The sequence below is a fragment of the Pelophylax lessonae genome (assembly GCF_965119305.1).
Source record: "Pelophylax lessonae genome assembly, chromosome: 5".
Lineage (NCBI taxonomy): Eukaryota > Metazoa > Chordata > Amphibia > Anura > Ranidae > Pelophylax > Pelophylax lessonae.
This window is the reverse complement of record NC_138772.1, coordinates 397,072,786-397,088,856: the sequence shown is the minus strand read 5'-3', so window position 1 is coordinate 397,088,856 and position 16,071 is coordinate 397,072,786. Positions and strand designations below refer to the sequence as shown.

At 43.4% G+C, this 16,071-nt stretch overlaps 1 protein-coding gene across 1 annotated transcript in view; it reads right to left on the bottom strand.

The window, feature by feature from the left end:
* Positions 1 to 12,572, bottom strand: part of COLEC12 (collectin subfamily member 12) — a 220,781-nt gene extending 208,209 nt beyond the window's left edge. Inside the window, exon 1 of the mRNA XM_082259210.1 lies at positions 12,186 to 12,572. Coding sequence (XP_082115336.1) covers positions 12,186 to 12,192 — 7 coding nt within the window. The 5' untranslated portion in view covers positions 12,193 to 12,572. The remainder of the gene's footprint in view (positions 1 to 12,185) is intronic.
* Between the last annotated feature and the right edge of the window lie 3,499 nt (positions 12,573 to 16,071).

The following is a 16,071-nucleotide window of genomic DNA, read 5'->3' as shown; positions in this document are numbered from 1 at the left end:
GGTTGTATTGCACAACCTCTGTCTGTTGGGCATAAGCTTCTGGTTGTATTGCACAACCTCTGGCTGATAGCCATGAACTTCTGGCTATATTGCACAACTTTTGGCTGTACTGCACCACTCCTGGCTGTAGTAAAAGAAATGTCTCATCTATAGGCTGACTGTGACCTGTACCCATTCCAGAGTCTCAAAAGCATCACACTGTCACACTCTGCAGCACTTCAGTGTTGCCTTGGGTCAGCTGGACATTCTGCCACCAGCTTCCTCCTGGCACTCTCCAGTAAGCCTCCTCTTGGCTCAATCCCTGCCAAAAGGTTCTTCGGTAGGTTCCCCAGCTAAGCCTAGCTGAGACCTCAATGTCGTCACTCTGGCTCCTCTAGGTTTTCTGTCCCTGGGGCAGTGCCCCTGCACAGGGGTCCCCTCCTAAAGGACTGGACTCAGGAAAACTGCTTCTGTTATTAAGGCCTCAGACTAGTTATGGGCTCTCCCTTCACCTTCTGAGCACACCTACCTAGGGATTGGCTGGAGTCCAATAAATATTTAGGCTGCATGTCCTGCTCTCCTCTTACTATGCTTCTAGAAGCCTCTAGAAGGTATACCGGCCCTGTTTCAGTGAAGAGGAGAAATCGCTAACATTGGCTGTGATGCCTATGCAGTGCTTTTACCTATAGACTTACTAGGGGGCGCCAGATGTCGGCTGTCCCTCCTCTACACTGAAGCTGCCACTGTTAGCCAATCATGTGACTGGACCAGAGCACCCTCAGAATAGGTAAGTATAGACATCTTTCCTTTGCAGCAGGGGTGTCAAACTCCTTTGTCCTCAAAGGGCCAGTTGTATCTGTAAGTCTATATAACTGTATCCAGGGCTTTTTTCTCAGAGAATAGGTGTAAGAACTCAACCCCCTCGCCGACCTGCATTGAACTGTGGATGTGTACAAATTGCACTAACAGCACTAACAGTGGGAGGATCTTAAAGGGGCAATAAATACCAGGACTGCATTATGTGAGTTCTGACCTCTGCACCACTCTTCCCTGTCACTCATCTCTGCATACATCTTGTCGGGGCCTTGATCTGAACCTGGGACCTGGGACCTCTGTTGTGTCTTGTGGTAACTCTTCTTGCTGAGCCAGCAGGGATGCTGGACAGCTCCCTGGATAATTCCTTGAATGATCCTGCCTAGAACCTTTTCTCCTCCCATGAACTTCCTTATTTAAGCCATGTCTCTGCACATCCTGTTTTTCAGATTTTTGAGCTTCTTCCAGCCAATATGTAGCCTTGTCACTCCTGCTGCTGCCTGTATCTTGGCTACCTCTCATTACTGACCATTGGCTTGCTCCTTAACTATGCTTCTGTTTGATCCCAACCTGCAACCACTCATTACTGACCTTCAGCTTGTTTGATGACTACGCTTCTGCTTATCCCTACCTGCTATATCTGCTACTGGACCCTGGCATGCTCACCTCCTGGTGGGGCAATTCTGGGGACCTTAACCTGGTACTAATGTGCAGCAAAACTCATCATTAGTCTGGTGAACGATGGTTATTACACAGACACTGCACATCAGGTGTGGCCACATCATTCACCAGGGTGATCTGCTTCTGTACTTATCCAGCTTGTCAGTGGGTGCCCCGCTACTGCTATAACTACTAGCATCCGAGCCTGACTCAAGATCATGACCCATCTCTCTTCAAAACCATTATCTCTCCCCCTCCTGAAAAACATCTTTGCATCTCACCTACCTGGACCGGCTCTACTATCTCCCGGCAGTGTAGGTGGCTCCTCCTCTCACTTGCAGGGATCAGCTTACCATGTGATACCCCAACACAGAGGAAAACGTCTGTGTTTACAAGTGACAATGGTGAACGGGGAGCGGAGACCTGAGAGCCGAAGTGGTAGAATGGAGTTTCAGCTGAAAAATTGGGTGCGAGGGCCTGGTTAAATTGGCCTGGTGGGCTGGATTTGGCCTGTGGGCCTTGTGTTTGACACATGCTTTACAGGGTAGTTAGAATAGGCTTAGAATTGGGGTGGGAGCAGGTTTAGTTATATAGTAGTTAATATTTGACTGGAATGCTACTTTAAGAACCAACTATAAAAGTCTCAGGGGAAGATTTACTAAAACTGGTGCACTCAGAATCTGGTGCAGTTGTGCACGGTAGCCAACCAGCTTCTAACTTCAACTTGTTTAATTAAGCTTTGGCAATAAAACTGAGCTGACTGGTTTCAATGCAGAGCTGCACTAGATTTTACATGCTTCAGTTTTAGTAAAAAAAAACCCATATGTTCTTCATGACTAGTTACGTCCCAGGAAGACAGTAGACACACCAGATGGCAAGTAACTTTTTGGAGCCATCTGAACTGATGTCTATGGTTGTTTTTTCCATGTATTTCTAGGCCAGACATGCTGGGGCCCAGGATTTAAAATCTGACCATTTTTGATGTTGCTGATCAGCTATTGGAGATTGGTAGCATTCCACATCTATATTTTCTGCCATAGAAAATAAAATACTGCAGCGTTTTCCTCTTCTTACATTTACTAGAAAACAATATTTTTCAAAGCACAGCTATCCTGGCTGATTAGTTCTACAATGTTGGCGATATTTTATGCTGATTTTATTCTACTCTACACCCCCAGTTTCCTTTCTTCCTGTCTACCACAAGAGCTCTTCCACTGGGCCACTTGCCTGATTTCTTTGCCAGAATAGCATCTTGTGTGGCCATTGCTGGCCAATCAAGAACGGTGATAGCAGTGATCATTAAACACAGTAATTATTAAACCAGGTATTGGTATTTTGGGCAGGTGCCAAGTCATGCTGGAAAATGAAATCAGCATCTCCCTGGTCAGCAGAGAGAAACATGAAATGCTCTAGAATTTCCTGGTAGAGGGCTGCGCTGACTTTGGACTTGATAAAACACAGTGGACCAACACCAGAAGATGACATGGCTCCCTAAATCACCACTCACTGTGGAAACTTCACATTGCACCTCATGTAGCTTGGATTCTGTGCCTCCTAACTCTTCCTTTATACTCTGGGACCTTGATTTCCAAATGAAAAGAAAAACTTTCCACAGTCAGTGATGATTTGGGGAGCCATGTCATCTGCTGGTGTTGGTCCACTGTGTTTTATCAAGTCCAAAGTCAGTGCAGCCCTCTAGCAGGACATTCCAGAGCACTTCATGCTTCCCTCTGCTTACCGGCGTTATGCAGATGCTGATTTAAATTTTCAGCAGGACCTGGCACATGCCCACATTGCCAAAAGTAGCAATACCTGGTTTAATGATCATGGTATCACTGTGCTTGATTTGTCAGCAAACTCCCCTAGCCTAAACCCCTTAGAGAATCTGTGGGGTATTGTTAAGAGGAAGATGAGAGACACCAGACCCAACAATGCAGATGAGCTGAAGGCCGTTCAACCTGAGCTTCCATACAACCTCAGCAGTGCCACAGGCTGATCGCCTCCATGTCACGCAGCATTGATGCAGTAATTCATGCAAAAGGAGCCGCAACCAAGTATTGAGTGCATACTATACTGCACATGGACACACTTTTCAGTAAGCCAACATTTCTGTATTAAAAATCCTTTTTTTTAATGGTCTTATGTAATGTTCTAATTTTCTGATATACTGAATTTGGGGTTTTCACTAGCTGTAAGCCACAATCATCAAAATTTAAAGAAAGAAATGCTTGAAATTAATCACTCTGTGTGTAACGCATCTATATAAAATATATGAGTTTAATTTTTTAAATTAAATTTCTGAAATTAATTAACTCTTTGATGATATTCTAATTTTATGAAATGCACCTGTATAGTCAGATGTTTTCCTGTAATAACATTTAGGGCCCATTTACACTGCTGTGTTTTAGGCATGCATTCTGACAAGCTAAAATAGCTGTGTCATCGTTTGCCATAATAAAGATAGTGCCCATCTCAGCACTACAGCGCAGTTTTAAAAATACATCTTCATTTTGTTCTGCATTTTAGCGCGTGGGGAGGCCCATAGAAGTCAATGACAATGCATCTGAATGCAAACAACGTATTTTAGGAATGCTGACTTCCAGTAGGTGTCAGACAACGTTATTGTGCTGTCTATGGGTTCATTCAGATGGATAGCTAGAGATGGCTGGACTGCAGTGTTCAAATGCAGCTAAACTTGGCATCATCATCCAGTTTCTCTGCAGCCAGAACCACCATCCTTGGATGCAAACTGTCTGTGTCCAGAACCAATCAGATGAGCGGTTATATGCGAACAGTGGCGCCATCTACCATTGATTACTACAGGATACGAATCTAGCCATGCCTCTGAGCATGGAGGTAGTTTATCTCCTGGCAGGAATTGCAGATTCTCACCAGTGACCGATAATGTGAAATGGCCATAAGCTGAACTTCTAAAAAACATTGTAATGGGATATTCCTACATATAATTGAATTATTTATACATTTCTAATGTACAGTATGTGATATAATTATGAAGTGATAGAGTTGGTACCTCATTATACACAACTTCCAAGCCACACACACTTATTCTGGCTCACGAGCTCAGTTTGCATGTCACGTGATTCAATTATTCTGGATGCCTGTTAATGCCATCACATTATAAAAGCACAGACAGGCTTATGAGTGAAATTGAATGTGCAGACTGACCTATAGTCAAATATGAATGCACAAACATGCTCCCTTTTGACCTTATTATTCATTTACAGGAATTGTGTTCAATGTGGGGCAAAGATAATGGGCACTTTGCTGATATTGGCATACATTTTTAAAAATCTGAAGCAAAGAAAAGTAAAAGTCTTATACATAAAGACTAACTAGATTCTTTAAAGGGGCCATACACACTGATTTTGAATGTAACCCCAGTGCACCTAGAACTTGGACAACAAAATGTAAATGTGAACCATCCATGTGTTGTGGTGAACATTGTTAAAAACAAAATATAAAAATACTACATGTCCAGTTTCAGTGTGTTGCAATATGTATGGGCTGCCTTCAAGATTATTGGGCACTTTAAACATAACTCACAATAATGTGCAAATATGTTGCTTTACCTCACATGTGTTAATGTGTTACTGAAATGTACTAGGTGTGAATGGGCCCTTAGGCTGCTCATACACAGACTAAATTAGGGACAAATTGGACAAAATGTATTCCATGGAGGGCCATGTCTGCACTAGGGATGATCGAACGGTTCGGGTTGACCATCGGTTCGACCCGAACATTGACTGTTCGAAATTCGGCTGAATTCCGAACTTTTTGCTGAAAAAGTTCGGAATTCGGCAACCAGAACTGACCAAAATGCAATGGGACAGGAACTGGGCTTTAAAAACCCGTGATTGGACCAGAACCATCAGTAAAAGCCAATTGAGGGGGCAGGAGAATGCTAGGAATGTGATTAGAGTGACTAGGGGGTCCAGAGGCCAATCATTAGTGAATACGCCCCCCAGTATATAAGATAGCCCCGCCAAATCTCTAGCATTTTAATACAGGGATGTGGAAAAGAGTGGAAGCAGTTCTGTTAATTCTGCTCTCAAAGTGTCATTTAGCAATTATTAGTGTGAGGAAAGGGATATCTAGTGTAGTTTGGGTACTATTTTCCACTATAGTTAGATTTAATAATCTAGTTTCTGTAGGGAAAGTGTTAAGTGCCAGGGTGACCGTAGTGTAGTGTAGGGTTAACTGACTCTGACTGCTATGGCAGGGTGACAAAACCCTTCCATGTCAGGGTGACCGCTATAGAGAAAAGATTGTTTCTCTTAGAACACTTATAGAACAGGATGGTGGCTTCGCCCCTGTCACCCGGCTTTTTGTTGCAGGCGTTTTATTGGGCTTTTTTGAGGACATGTTTGGAGTCAGGCATGACATCTGAACTTCTGTGTAGGGGTATATATACACACACACACACATGTATGTATATATACACATACATATATATAGGTGTGAAAGTAGCAGAAACCTATGCTTGCGCTAATGAAATAATTAACAGGCATAGGTCTCCGCTCCTATAACACCTATATGTGTGTATGTGTATAAATACATATAAGTGTGTGTGTGTATATATACCCCTATACAGAATTTCAGATGTTTTGCCTGCCTCCAAAGACCCCCAAAAAATGCCCAAAAGAAACGCCTGCAAAAAGACACCTGGGCATTTTTGTAGCAGGCGTTTTTTTGGGCATTTTTTGGGCGTCTTTGGAGGCAGGCATAGCATCAGAACTTCTGTGTAGGGGTATATACACACACACACACATGTATGTATATATACACATACACATATATAGGTGTGAAAGTAGCAGAAACCTATGCTTGCGCGAATGAAATAATTAACAGGCATAGGTCTCCGCTCCTATAACACCTCTATGTGTGTATGTGTATAAATACATATAAGTGTGTGTGTATATATACCCCAGAACAGAAGTTCAGATGTTATGCCTGCCTCCAAAGACCCCCAAAAAATGCCCCAAAAAAACGCCTGCAAAAACACACCTGGGCGTTTTTGTAGTAGGCATTTTTTGGGGGTCTTTGAAGGCAGGCATAACATCTGAACTTCTGTATAGGGGTATATATATACACACACACTTATATGTATTTATACACATACACATATATAGGTGTGATAGGAGCGGAGACATATGCCTGTTAATTATTTCATTAGCGCAAGCATAGGTTTCTGCTACCTTCACACCTATATATGTATATGTGTATATATACATACATGTGTGTGTGTATATATACCCCTACACAGAAGTTCTGATGTTATGCCTGCCTCCAAAGACCCCCAAAAAATGCCCAAAAAAACGCCTGCTACAAAAACGCTCAGGTGTCTTTTTGCAGGCGTTTTTTTGGGCATTTTTTGGGGGTCTTTGGAGGCAGGCAAAACATCTGAAATTCTGTATAGGGGTATATATACACACACACATATGTATTTATACACATACACATATATAGGTGTGATAGGAGCGGAGACATATGCCTGTTAATTATTTCATTAGCGCAAGCATAGGTTTCTGCTACTTTCACACCTATATATGTGTATGTGTATATATACATACATGTGTGTGTGTGTATATATATACCCCTACACAGAAGTTCAGATGTCATGCCTGACTCCAAACATGTCCTCAAAAAAGCCCAATAAATGCCTGCATGAAAAAGCCGGGTGACAGGGGCGAAGCCACCATCATGTTCTATATTAATTCTAATACAAACAAACTTTTTTTTTTTTTCTGGTTCTGGACATGCTACAGAGCTGAAACTTCAAAAAAAAATGACAATTTTTAAGAACTTTTTTTGTGTGATTAATAGTCCCTGGGCCATGACCCAGAACCCTAGGAACTTTTTAGGGGCATTTATTGGGTTTTAGGGCTTCAAAATGGTGTTTTTTGATTACCGAAGTTCGGGTCCCATTGATTTCAATGGGGTTCTGAAATCCGGGCCCAACTTTCGGCAAGTTCGGGTGTTCTGGTCGAACCGAACTTTTGAAAAGTTCGATCATCCCTAGTCTGCACTACTTGACATGGCAAAAGGCAGTTGTTCAATCGGTTATCAGACACTTTTAGGGCATGTGAAAGCCACACATGTTAACTCTCAGACAGGGCCATCTTAATGAATGGGCACACTTGGGCACTGCCCAAGGGCCCCAGATGAATGGGGGCCCCATGATCAGAGCCAGAACAAGGGGGGGCCAGATGCCATGTTGGGTTGGGGGTGCACAGGCAAATTGGCTGCTCCTGCCACTCTTCTTTGACAGGAGAACTTGCAATGTCACTCCTGTCAAAGGGTGCAGCAGCTGGCTTCTGTAGGAGAAAGGATTAAGCATTCTCCTCCCTCCTACAGGGGGCGGAAGAGAGCTGGACCTTATGCTGAGGGAGGAGCTGACTTCATTGCAGGTGGAATCTATGAGTACAATCGGGAAGGGTGGAGCACAACTGATGTATGGGAATGCTGTGATGAGGACACCTGATGGATGGGGATACCTGATGTATGGGGACACTGTGATGAGGACACCTGATGTAAGGGTACACTGTTAAGGGAACACCTGATGGATGGGGACACAGTAAAGGGGACATTGTGATGGGGACACCTGATGGATGGGGGCACAGTGATGGGCACACCTAATGTGGGGGCACAGTGATGGGCACACCTAATGGATGGGAACACTTTGATAGGGACACCTGATGTATGGGGACACTGTGATGAGGACATCTGATGTCAGGGGACACTGTGATGGGAACACTTGATGTAAGGGGACACAGTGATGGGAACACTGTGATAGGGACACTTGATGATGGGGGCACTGTGATAGGGACAACTGATGAATGGGGACACCTGATGGATGGGGACACTGTGATGGGGACACCTGATGGATGGGGGCATTGTGATGGGGACACCTGATGTATGAGGACACCTGATGGATGGGGACACTGTGATGGGGGCATCTGAAGTAAGGGGGAACTGTGTTAGGGACACCTGATAAAGACTGGTGAGGCCCTAGTGCATAACTTTACCCAGGGGCCCATGATGTTATTAAGATGGCACTTCTCTCAGAATATGATATCCAGCACTACATATTTGTTCATCCATGCTTTTCAGCATGGATGGGAGAATCAGGTGACTTCTCTTCCTGCTTGCAGATCAGGCCAGCAATTAGGAAATTATTGCATTGTACTGCGTCCAGATGACAGCCATGCTTCTAGCATTTTCAGAATGAGGTCCTCAATAGCAGCCTCCATATTTCTTCCACTACAGTTTTTGATTTAAGTTATGTCAATAGCAAATGGCTAATGATAAATGTCTGGGCCACATATGTAGCAATACTTTGGATGGTGGGGGGATCTCAAAGTGAAGAGCAATATTAAATGACCAGTTGGTGCACACATGCTGGAAATGTAGTCATCACTGTACAGCCTTTTCCAGTAAACTGAAGTTTGAACTCTCTATGAACACATAAGGAAACACACACAAACAAATCTGACCTATTTATATAATATCAAGCTGATCAATTATTAGGATTCTATAAGAAACAGAATGATTGTATATTATAAAACGGTTAGTACAACCTCGCTACATTAACACATAAATGTCCAGATGCAGAGCAAGTCCCTTTTTTTATTATCCTAAATCTGGAATGTATCATTTTGCATTTGAAGGGCTTATAAATAAGCTTCATGTCCTGAAGGCTCCACCAGCTACAATTAAGCAGTATTCCAGTTTAATAAATACGTTGTTCTGCTTGTTTGTTTTTACAGTCTCAGCCTGCAGTAATGTTCTGTAAGCCGCTTCATCTACCGAACTGAACCTATCCTGGACTGGATGCTCTATGTCTCGCTAACTTAATTAGACCAGCATGCCTCAAACTTGTAACCTCCACTTATGCTCTGATCTCAAATATGTTTGAAAAAAAAGCAAATATTTTCCAGTCAGTGGATCCTGGATAGATGGATGCCAAATTTATTTCACAAGCCAGTCCTGCCTCCACTGGCACATAACCATTTCCAGATGTGCGCAGGAAAACAGCACATCACGAAAGGCTGGCGTGGGGCTGTGCTCAGAGGAGCAGAAGACAAAAACACATCAGGAAAATGCCAGACGGGGCAAAGGAACTTTTCAACAGCCTCCTATACTACTTCAGCTGGCAAGGGCTTGTGTAGTTGTACTTTGTTGTCAAATGATGCCTTGTGCGTTTGAACGCTGTGCTGTGCGAGCGCAAAAGGCTTGGGTGTGACCTGCTTCTCCTTTAGATTGTAAGCTCTCATGGACAGGGCCCTCCTAACCCTTCTGTATTACATTGTATGGTAACTGTATTGTCTCCCTTTATTTTATAAAGTGCTGTGCAAATTGTTGGCGCTGTATAAACTTGTATTTTTTATTTTTATTTGCAAAGTGCTTTATTGACAATTTACCCAACGCTTTATATATATTTTGTACATTCACATCAGTCCCAATCCTCAAGCAGCTTACAATCTAAGGGTCACCATACATGTTACAATCTGACTGTATATTCATTGCACAGTCAACTTTAATTTTACCAAAAAGATGTAGTATGAGCTAAGTGGTTAGCACTTCCGCCTGGTAGCACTAGGGTCACTGGGTTCTAATCCCAAGCACAACACTACCTGCCTGGAGTTTGCATGTTCTCCTTGTGTCTGCATAGGTTTCCTCTGGATATTCCAGTTTCCTCCCACACTCCAAAGATTGGTCCAAATCATTTAGTGGAGGGGGTTATGGTGTGGGGTTGGGCTTGGCCCCATAGTTCCAGTAAAGGGAACTCTTAAGGCGTCACCATACCAAGACATTTTGGACAATTTGATGCTCCCAACTTTGTGGGAACAGTCTGGGGATGGCCCCTTCCTGTTCCAACATGACTGCACGCCAGTGCACATATCAAGGTCCATAAAGACATGGATGAGCGAGTTTGGGGTGGATGAACTTGACTGGCCTACACAGAGTCCTGACCTCAACCCGATAGACCCTTGGGATGAATTAGAGCAGAGACTGCGAGCCAGGCCTTCTCATCCAACATCTGTGCCTAACCTTACAAATGTGCTTCTAGAAGAATGGTCAAACATTCCTATAGACACACTCCTAAACCTTGTAGACAGCCTTCCCAGAAGAGTTGAAGCTATTATAGCTGCAAAGGGTGGGCCAACTCAATATTGAACCCTACGGACTAAGACTGGGATGCTATTAAAGTTGCTGTGCGTGTAAAGGCAGCCGTCCCAATAGTTTTGACAATATAGTGTAGTTGTAGTGCTACCTCTGTTGCAGATTGTAATGCATATGTTGAGCATTAGGTCCCTATCTCACATGCATGGAAACACATACTAGGGCCAATGAGGACAGGAGTCAATGAACCTACCGGCATGTCTTTGTAGGGAGCACAGGGAGATCATGTAAACTCAGTGCAGGTAGTGTCCTGGTTTAGATTTGAACCAATGACCACAGTATTGCAAGCAGGGCCGGTACAAGGGGTGGGCAGGAGGGGAAGCTGCCCTGGGCACTGTAGTAATATGTGATATGGGGGGCACCACAAGGAGATTAGGGGAATTTGGGGGGCAGCAGTGGGTAAGAATTGTTAGAGGAGGGGAAGTTTTGGGGGTTTGCTAGGAAAGGTGATTTGGGGAGGGATTTGTGTTGGGAGGGGGGATGGGGAAGCTGATTTGTGCTAGGAGGGGGGGATTTGTGGGGTATTTGCACTAGGGGGGAAATTTGGAGGGGGGGGGGGATTTGTGCTAGGGGGGGGATTTGGTGTGGGGAGGGAGAGGATGTGTACCGGGGGGGGGGGATTTGAGGAGTAGAGAATTTGTGGTAGGGGGACTTTTTTTTGGGTGGGGGAGGGAGATGTTTGCTGGGGGGAATTGGGGAGAGGGAGGATTTGACCTGGAAGGGAGGGAGGAGGGGGGGGGGGGTAAAGATTTGTACTGAGAGGGGGGATTTCAGCAAGGGGTGGATTTGTCCTGGAAGGAGGGGAAATTTATACTTTGGGGGGTATTTTTGCTAACATATAATGCTCATACATTTCATACATCTTGGGGGGGGGGTGCAGTTTGGCATGTTCGCCCTGGGCTCTAGGTGGCCTTGTCCCGGCACTGGTTGCAAGGCAGAAGTGCCAACCACTAAGCTGCTGTGTGTAATAGTAAAAATAATAAGTACATCACAACAGGGCCTGTTACAATCCAAGAAACGCAAATCAAATGCCGCCCTCACACTAGCCTCCTAAATTTGATTTATTTAATTGCAGCAGAAAATATCTGGGAAAACTAAACAAACATATATGCTCCCCAGATCAAGCTCTGTGGCTTTTAAATGTACTTGAGTTTACATGCGTTTTCCCCAAGACGCACAACAAACGCAGCTAAACGCGGGTAAACGCACAGTGTGAATGATATCATTTAAAAACCTTACCTGCATTTACATGGGTTTAGAGACGTCCTATAAACGCAGAAATGTCATTGTTGGTGTGAACAAGGTCAAACTGCTACCATCAACGTACCACTGAATTAAATAGGAATCTGCAGATCTGCTTTTCTAACAAACCCCATAAAAGAATCTATGCTTACTAACATTGCAAGAAATGAGTCTGTAGCTGCAAAGCCAGGCATGATAAACTATTTACAAACAAAGCCAGGCATGATAAACTATTTACAAACAATATTATTCTTTCTAGATGCACAGTCTGGTGTCCATAGACTTACCTTTCATGTTGACACAATAGTGGACAATGCGGGCAGATTGGAGGTGCCTCTATTGAGTAGTCTCTAGCCTGGTGCTCCTCTAAGTTGTTATATGTCCATATTGGAAGTAGTCAGTGACAGCCTAGCTAGGTGATACCTTTATGAGGGACTCAGCCCTCTGTTTTCTCAATCCCAACTCCCTGAAAAAGAAGGAGATGGCTCTAACTAGCAGACTTTGCTGAGCCTTGGAGTTAAACTCCCTCCTACTCTGTCATACGACAGCTGCTGATGCTGCTCCAAACTTTGCAGACTTGATGCAGGCGCAGGGATGTCACCTACTCCTCTAGAAGCACAATATTTCCAGGGACCTCAACAAAGCACAAAGGACCAGCCAGGGAAGAAGATATTCCTGGGACTGCACATTTATTGCAAAACCATGTGCTTTTTGTACATATGTGTCTGAGAGCTCCGCCACTCCCCATCTCCTCCCCTTTGAAGTTTATGGGTGTCACTACAGGAGGTTGAAGGGATGTTTGTCTAGCAGTGATACAAGGAGGGAGAGGATGGAGTTTACCATAGCATTCCACAGTGTGTATCCCTAATCTGATAGGAAGTGGGGTGACTGAGCAGCAAGCATAGTGTTACTGTACAGGCAAGAGATGGCGAACAGAGGACGCCTGGATCGCATTAGTGCCCAAATGAGAAACACATATTTAACCGCTTCAGGCTTGATATGGCGTTGATGCTATCGCCACATTTATAGCATGTTGTGCAAAGTTTTGCACCTTGAACATGATATAAAAATAAGCATTACTGATATGACATAATACTTGCTGGAATCAACTAGAATACTTATTGATACGATTTAAAAGTCATTTAATAATGAATTGTTGCGTGCCCAGCTGCTACTGATTTTCACTCGTTGTTTTGAAGACAGGATATACAATCCCTAGGTCGGCATAATTTAATTAGAACGAAACACAAAACATTTTTTTGGAACTCATACTATGCCCATTCAGGCGCACAGGATATTATTCCTGTGGGAGGGCAGATTTCATTTGTCATTAGCTGGAATTTCACGCTACAATGGAAATGCTGCTTATTTTGGAAATACGAGGAAGATTGTCAATATGACTTTTCTGATGTATTTAATATAATAGTTTATCTGATGAATGTAGGCCCAAAATAGAACAATATGGGGCAGATTTGCTAAAACTGGTACACACAGAATCTGGTGCAGCTGTGCGTAGTAACCAGTCGGCTTCTTGGTTTTATTTATTTTTAGTTTATTTGAGTGTCGGTTCACACTAGGGCGACACGACTTCGGGCGAGTTATGCCATCACCCGTGCACCGCGACTTCGGCGCGGCTTGCAACAACTTTACATAATGTAAGTCAATGCAAGTCGCCCTGAAGTAGTGCAGGAACCTTTTTCTAAGTCGGAGCGACTTAGAACGGTTCCAATTGCACAGCACGGTCCGCTACTTGTCAGGCGACCAAGTCGCCTGACAAGTCGGAAAAGTGTAAACCGGCACTAAAGTGTAACTCCACTTTTGTTGAGAAAAAAACATTCCCCTCTGGCTGATCTGTGTACATCACAAGGATTTTAAAACACTTTGTTGCAGATTCCTACCTTGTTTTATTCTGAAGAAATCATTGTTTGTTCCTCTGCCTCTGTACTAAGTGGGTCAAATGGGAGTGGTTTCAAAATTATCTATCAGCTGTGCAAACTGCAGAGCACTATTGAGGAAAGCTGCTGGGCCTGCAACCCTTTAGACGTGTTCCTGTTGGGAGTATCTCACCAAAACCGACATTTTTGGTGCAGGGGATGCCCGAAATCTGGCTTGTATCTTAGACAGACTTCTGGGAAAATTGATGAGCCAATCACACAAGCAGGAAATTATGTTTCTGGGGTGTGGTCAGTACACATTCTTTGTACAGAACAACTCCAGGGAGCCATATTGCATTGCATTTTCAGAAAATTACAGTGGCTGCAGATTGAAAAGGTAAGGTCGTTTTTAATAACATTCAATTATCCAAAATATATTCTGCTGCTTCTCCTGATTACAGGGATACCACATGTGTGAGATTTTTTGGGAGCCTAGATGTGTACGGGACCCCAAAACCAAGCATCACCTTCAGAATTTCAAAGGGCGTAAATTTCTCATTGCACTTTCTCACTGTCTATCACGGTTTTGGAGGCCCTGAAATGTCAAGATAGCACAAACCCCCCCAAATGACCCCATCTTGGAAAGTAGACACCCCAAGCTATTTACTGAGAGGCATGGTGAGTCCATGGATTATTTTATATTTTGCCACAAGTTTTGGGAAAATTACATTTTTTTTTACACAAAGTTGTCACTAAAAGATAAAAAATAGCTCACACATGGGTATATGTGTAATAACACCCCAAAATAGATTCTGCTGCTTCTCCTGAGTACAGGGATACCACATGTGTGAGACTTTTTGGGAGCCTAGCTGTGTATGGGACCCCGAAAACCAATCACCACCTTCAGGTTTTCTAATGGCGTAAATTGTTGATTTCACTCCTCACTACCTATCACAGTTTTGGAGGCCCTGAAATTTCAAGATAGCACAACCCCCCCCCAAATTACCCCATTTTGGAAAATAGACACCCCAAGCTATTTGCTGAGAGGCATGTTGAGTCCATGGAATATTTTATATTTTGCCACATGTTTTGGGGAAATTACATTTTAAAAAAAAATGTTAACACTAAGTTGTCTCTAAATGATATTTTTCTCACACATGCCATGGGTATATGTGAAATGACACCCCAAGATACATTCTGCTGCTTCTCCTGAGTATGGGGATACCCCATGTGTGAGATTTTTTGGAAGTCTAGCCGCGTACAGGACCCCGAAATCCAATCACCGCCTTCAGGCTTTCCAAGGGCGTAAATCGTTGATTTCACTCCTCACTACCTTCCACAGTTTTGGAAGCCATGAAATGCCAATACAGCACAACCCCCCCCCCCCCAAATGACCCCTTTTTGGACAGTAGACACCCTAAGCTGTTTGCTGAGAGGCATGTTGAGTGTTTTGCAGCTCTCACTTTTTGGCAAAAAGTTTTGAAAATTGAAAAAAAGCATTTTCCTTTTTTTCTTCATTTTCCAAAATAAATGAGAGCTGCAAAATACTCACCATGCATCTTAGCAAATACCCTGGGGTGTCTACTTTTCGAAAAGGGGGGGGGGGGGTTGGTTTGTGCTATCTTGGCATTTCATGGCCTTGAAAACTGTGATAGGTAGTGAGGAATGAAATCAACAATTTACGCCCTTAGAAAGCCTGAAGGCGGTGATTCATTTTCGGGGTCCTGTACGCTGTAGACTGACAAAAAGTCTCACACATGGGGTATCCCCATACTCAGGAGAAGCAGCAGAATTAATTTTGGGGGGTCATTTCGCATATACCCATGGCATGTTTGAGCAATATATAATTTAGTGACAACTTTGTGTAAAAAAACAAACAAAAAATAATAATTTTCCCGAAACTTGTGGCAAAATATAAAATATTCCATGGACTCACCATGCCTCTCGGTAAATAGCTCGGAGTGTCTACTTTGCAAAATGGGGTCATTTGGGGGGTTTTATTCTGTCTTGAATTTTAGGGCCTCCGAAACTGTGACAGGTATTGAGGAAGTAAAATAAGCATTTTATGCTATTAGAAAACCTAAAGGTGGTGATTGGTTTTTGGGGTCTCGTACACAGCTAGGCTCCCAAAAAGTCTCACACATGTGGTATCCCTGTACTCAGGAGAAGCAACAGAATTTATTTTGGGGTGTCATTTCACATATACCCATGGCATGCGTGAGCAATATATCTTTTAGTGACAACTTTGTGTAAAAAAAAAACAAATTGTCATTTTCCTGAAACTTAGGGCAAAATATAA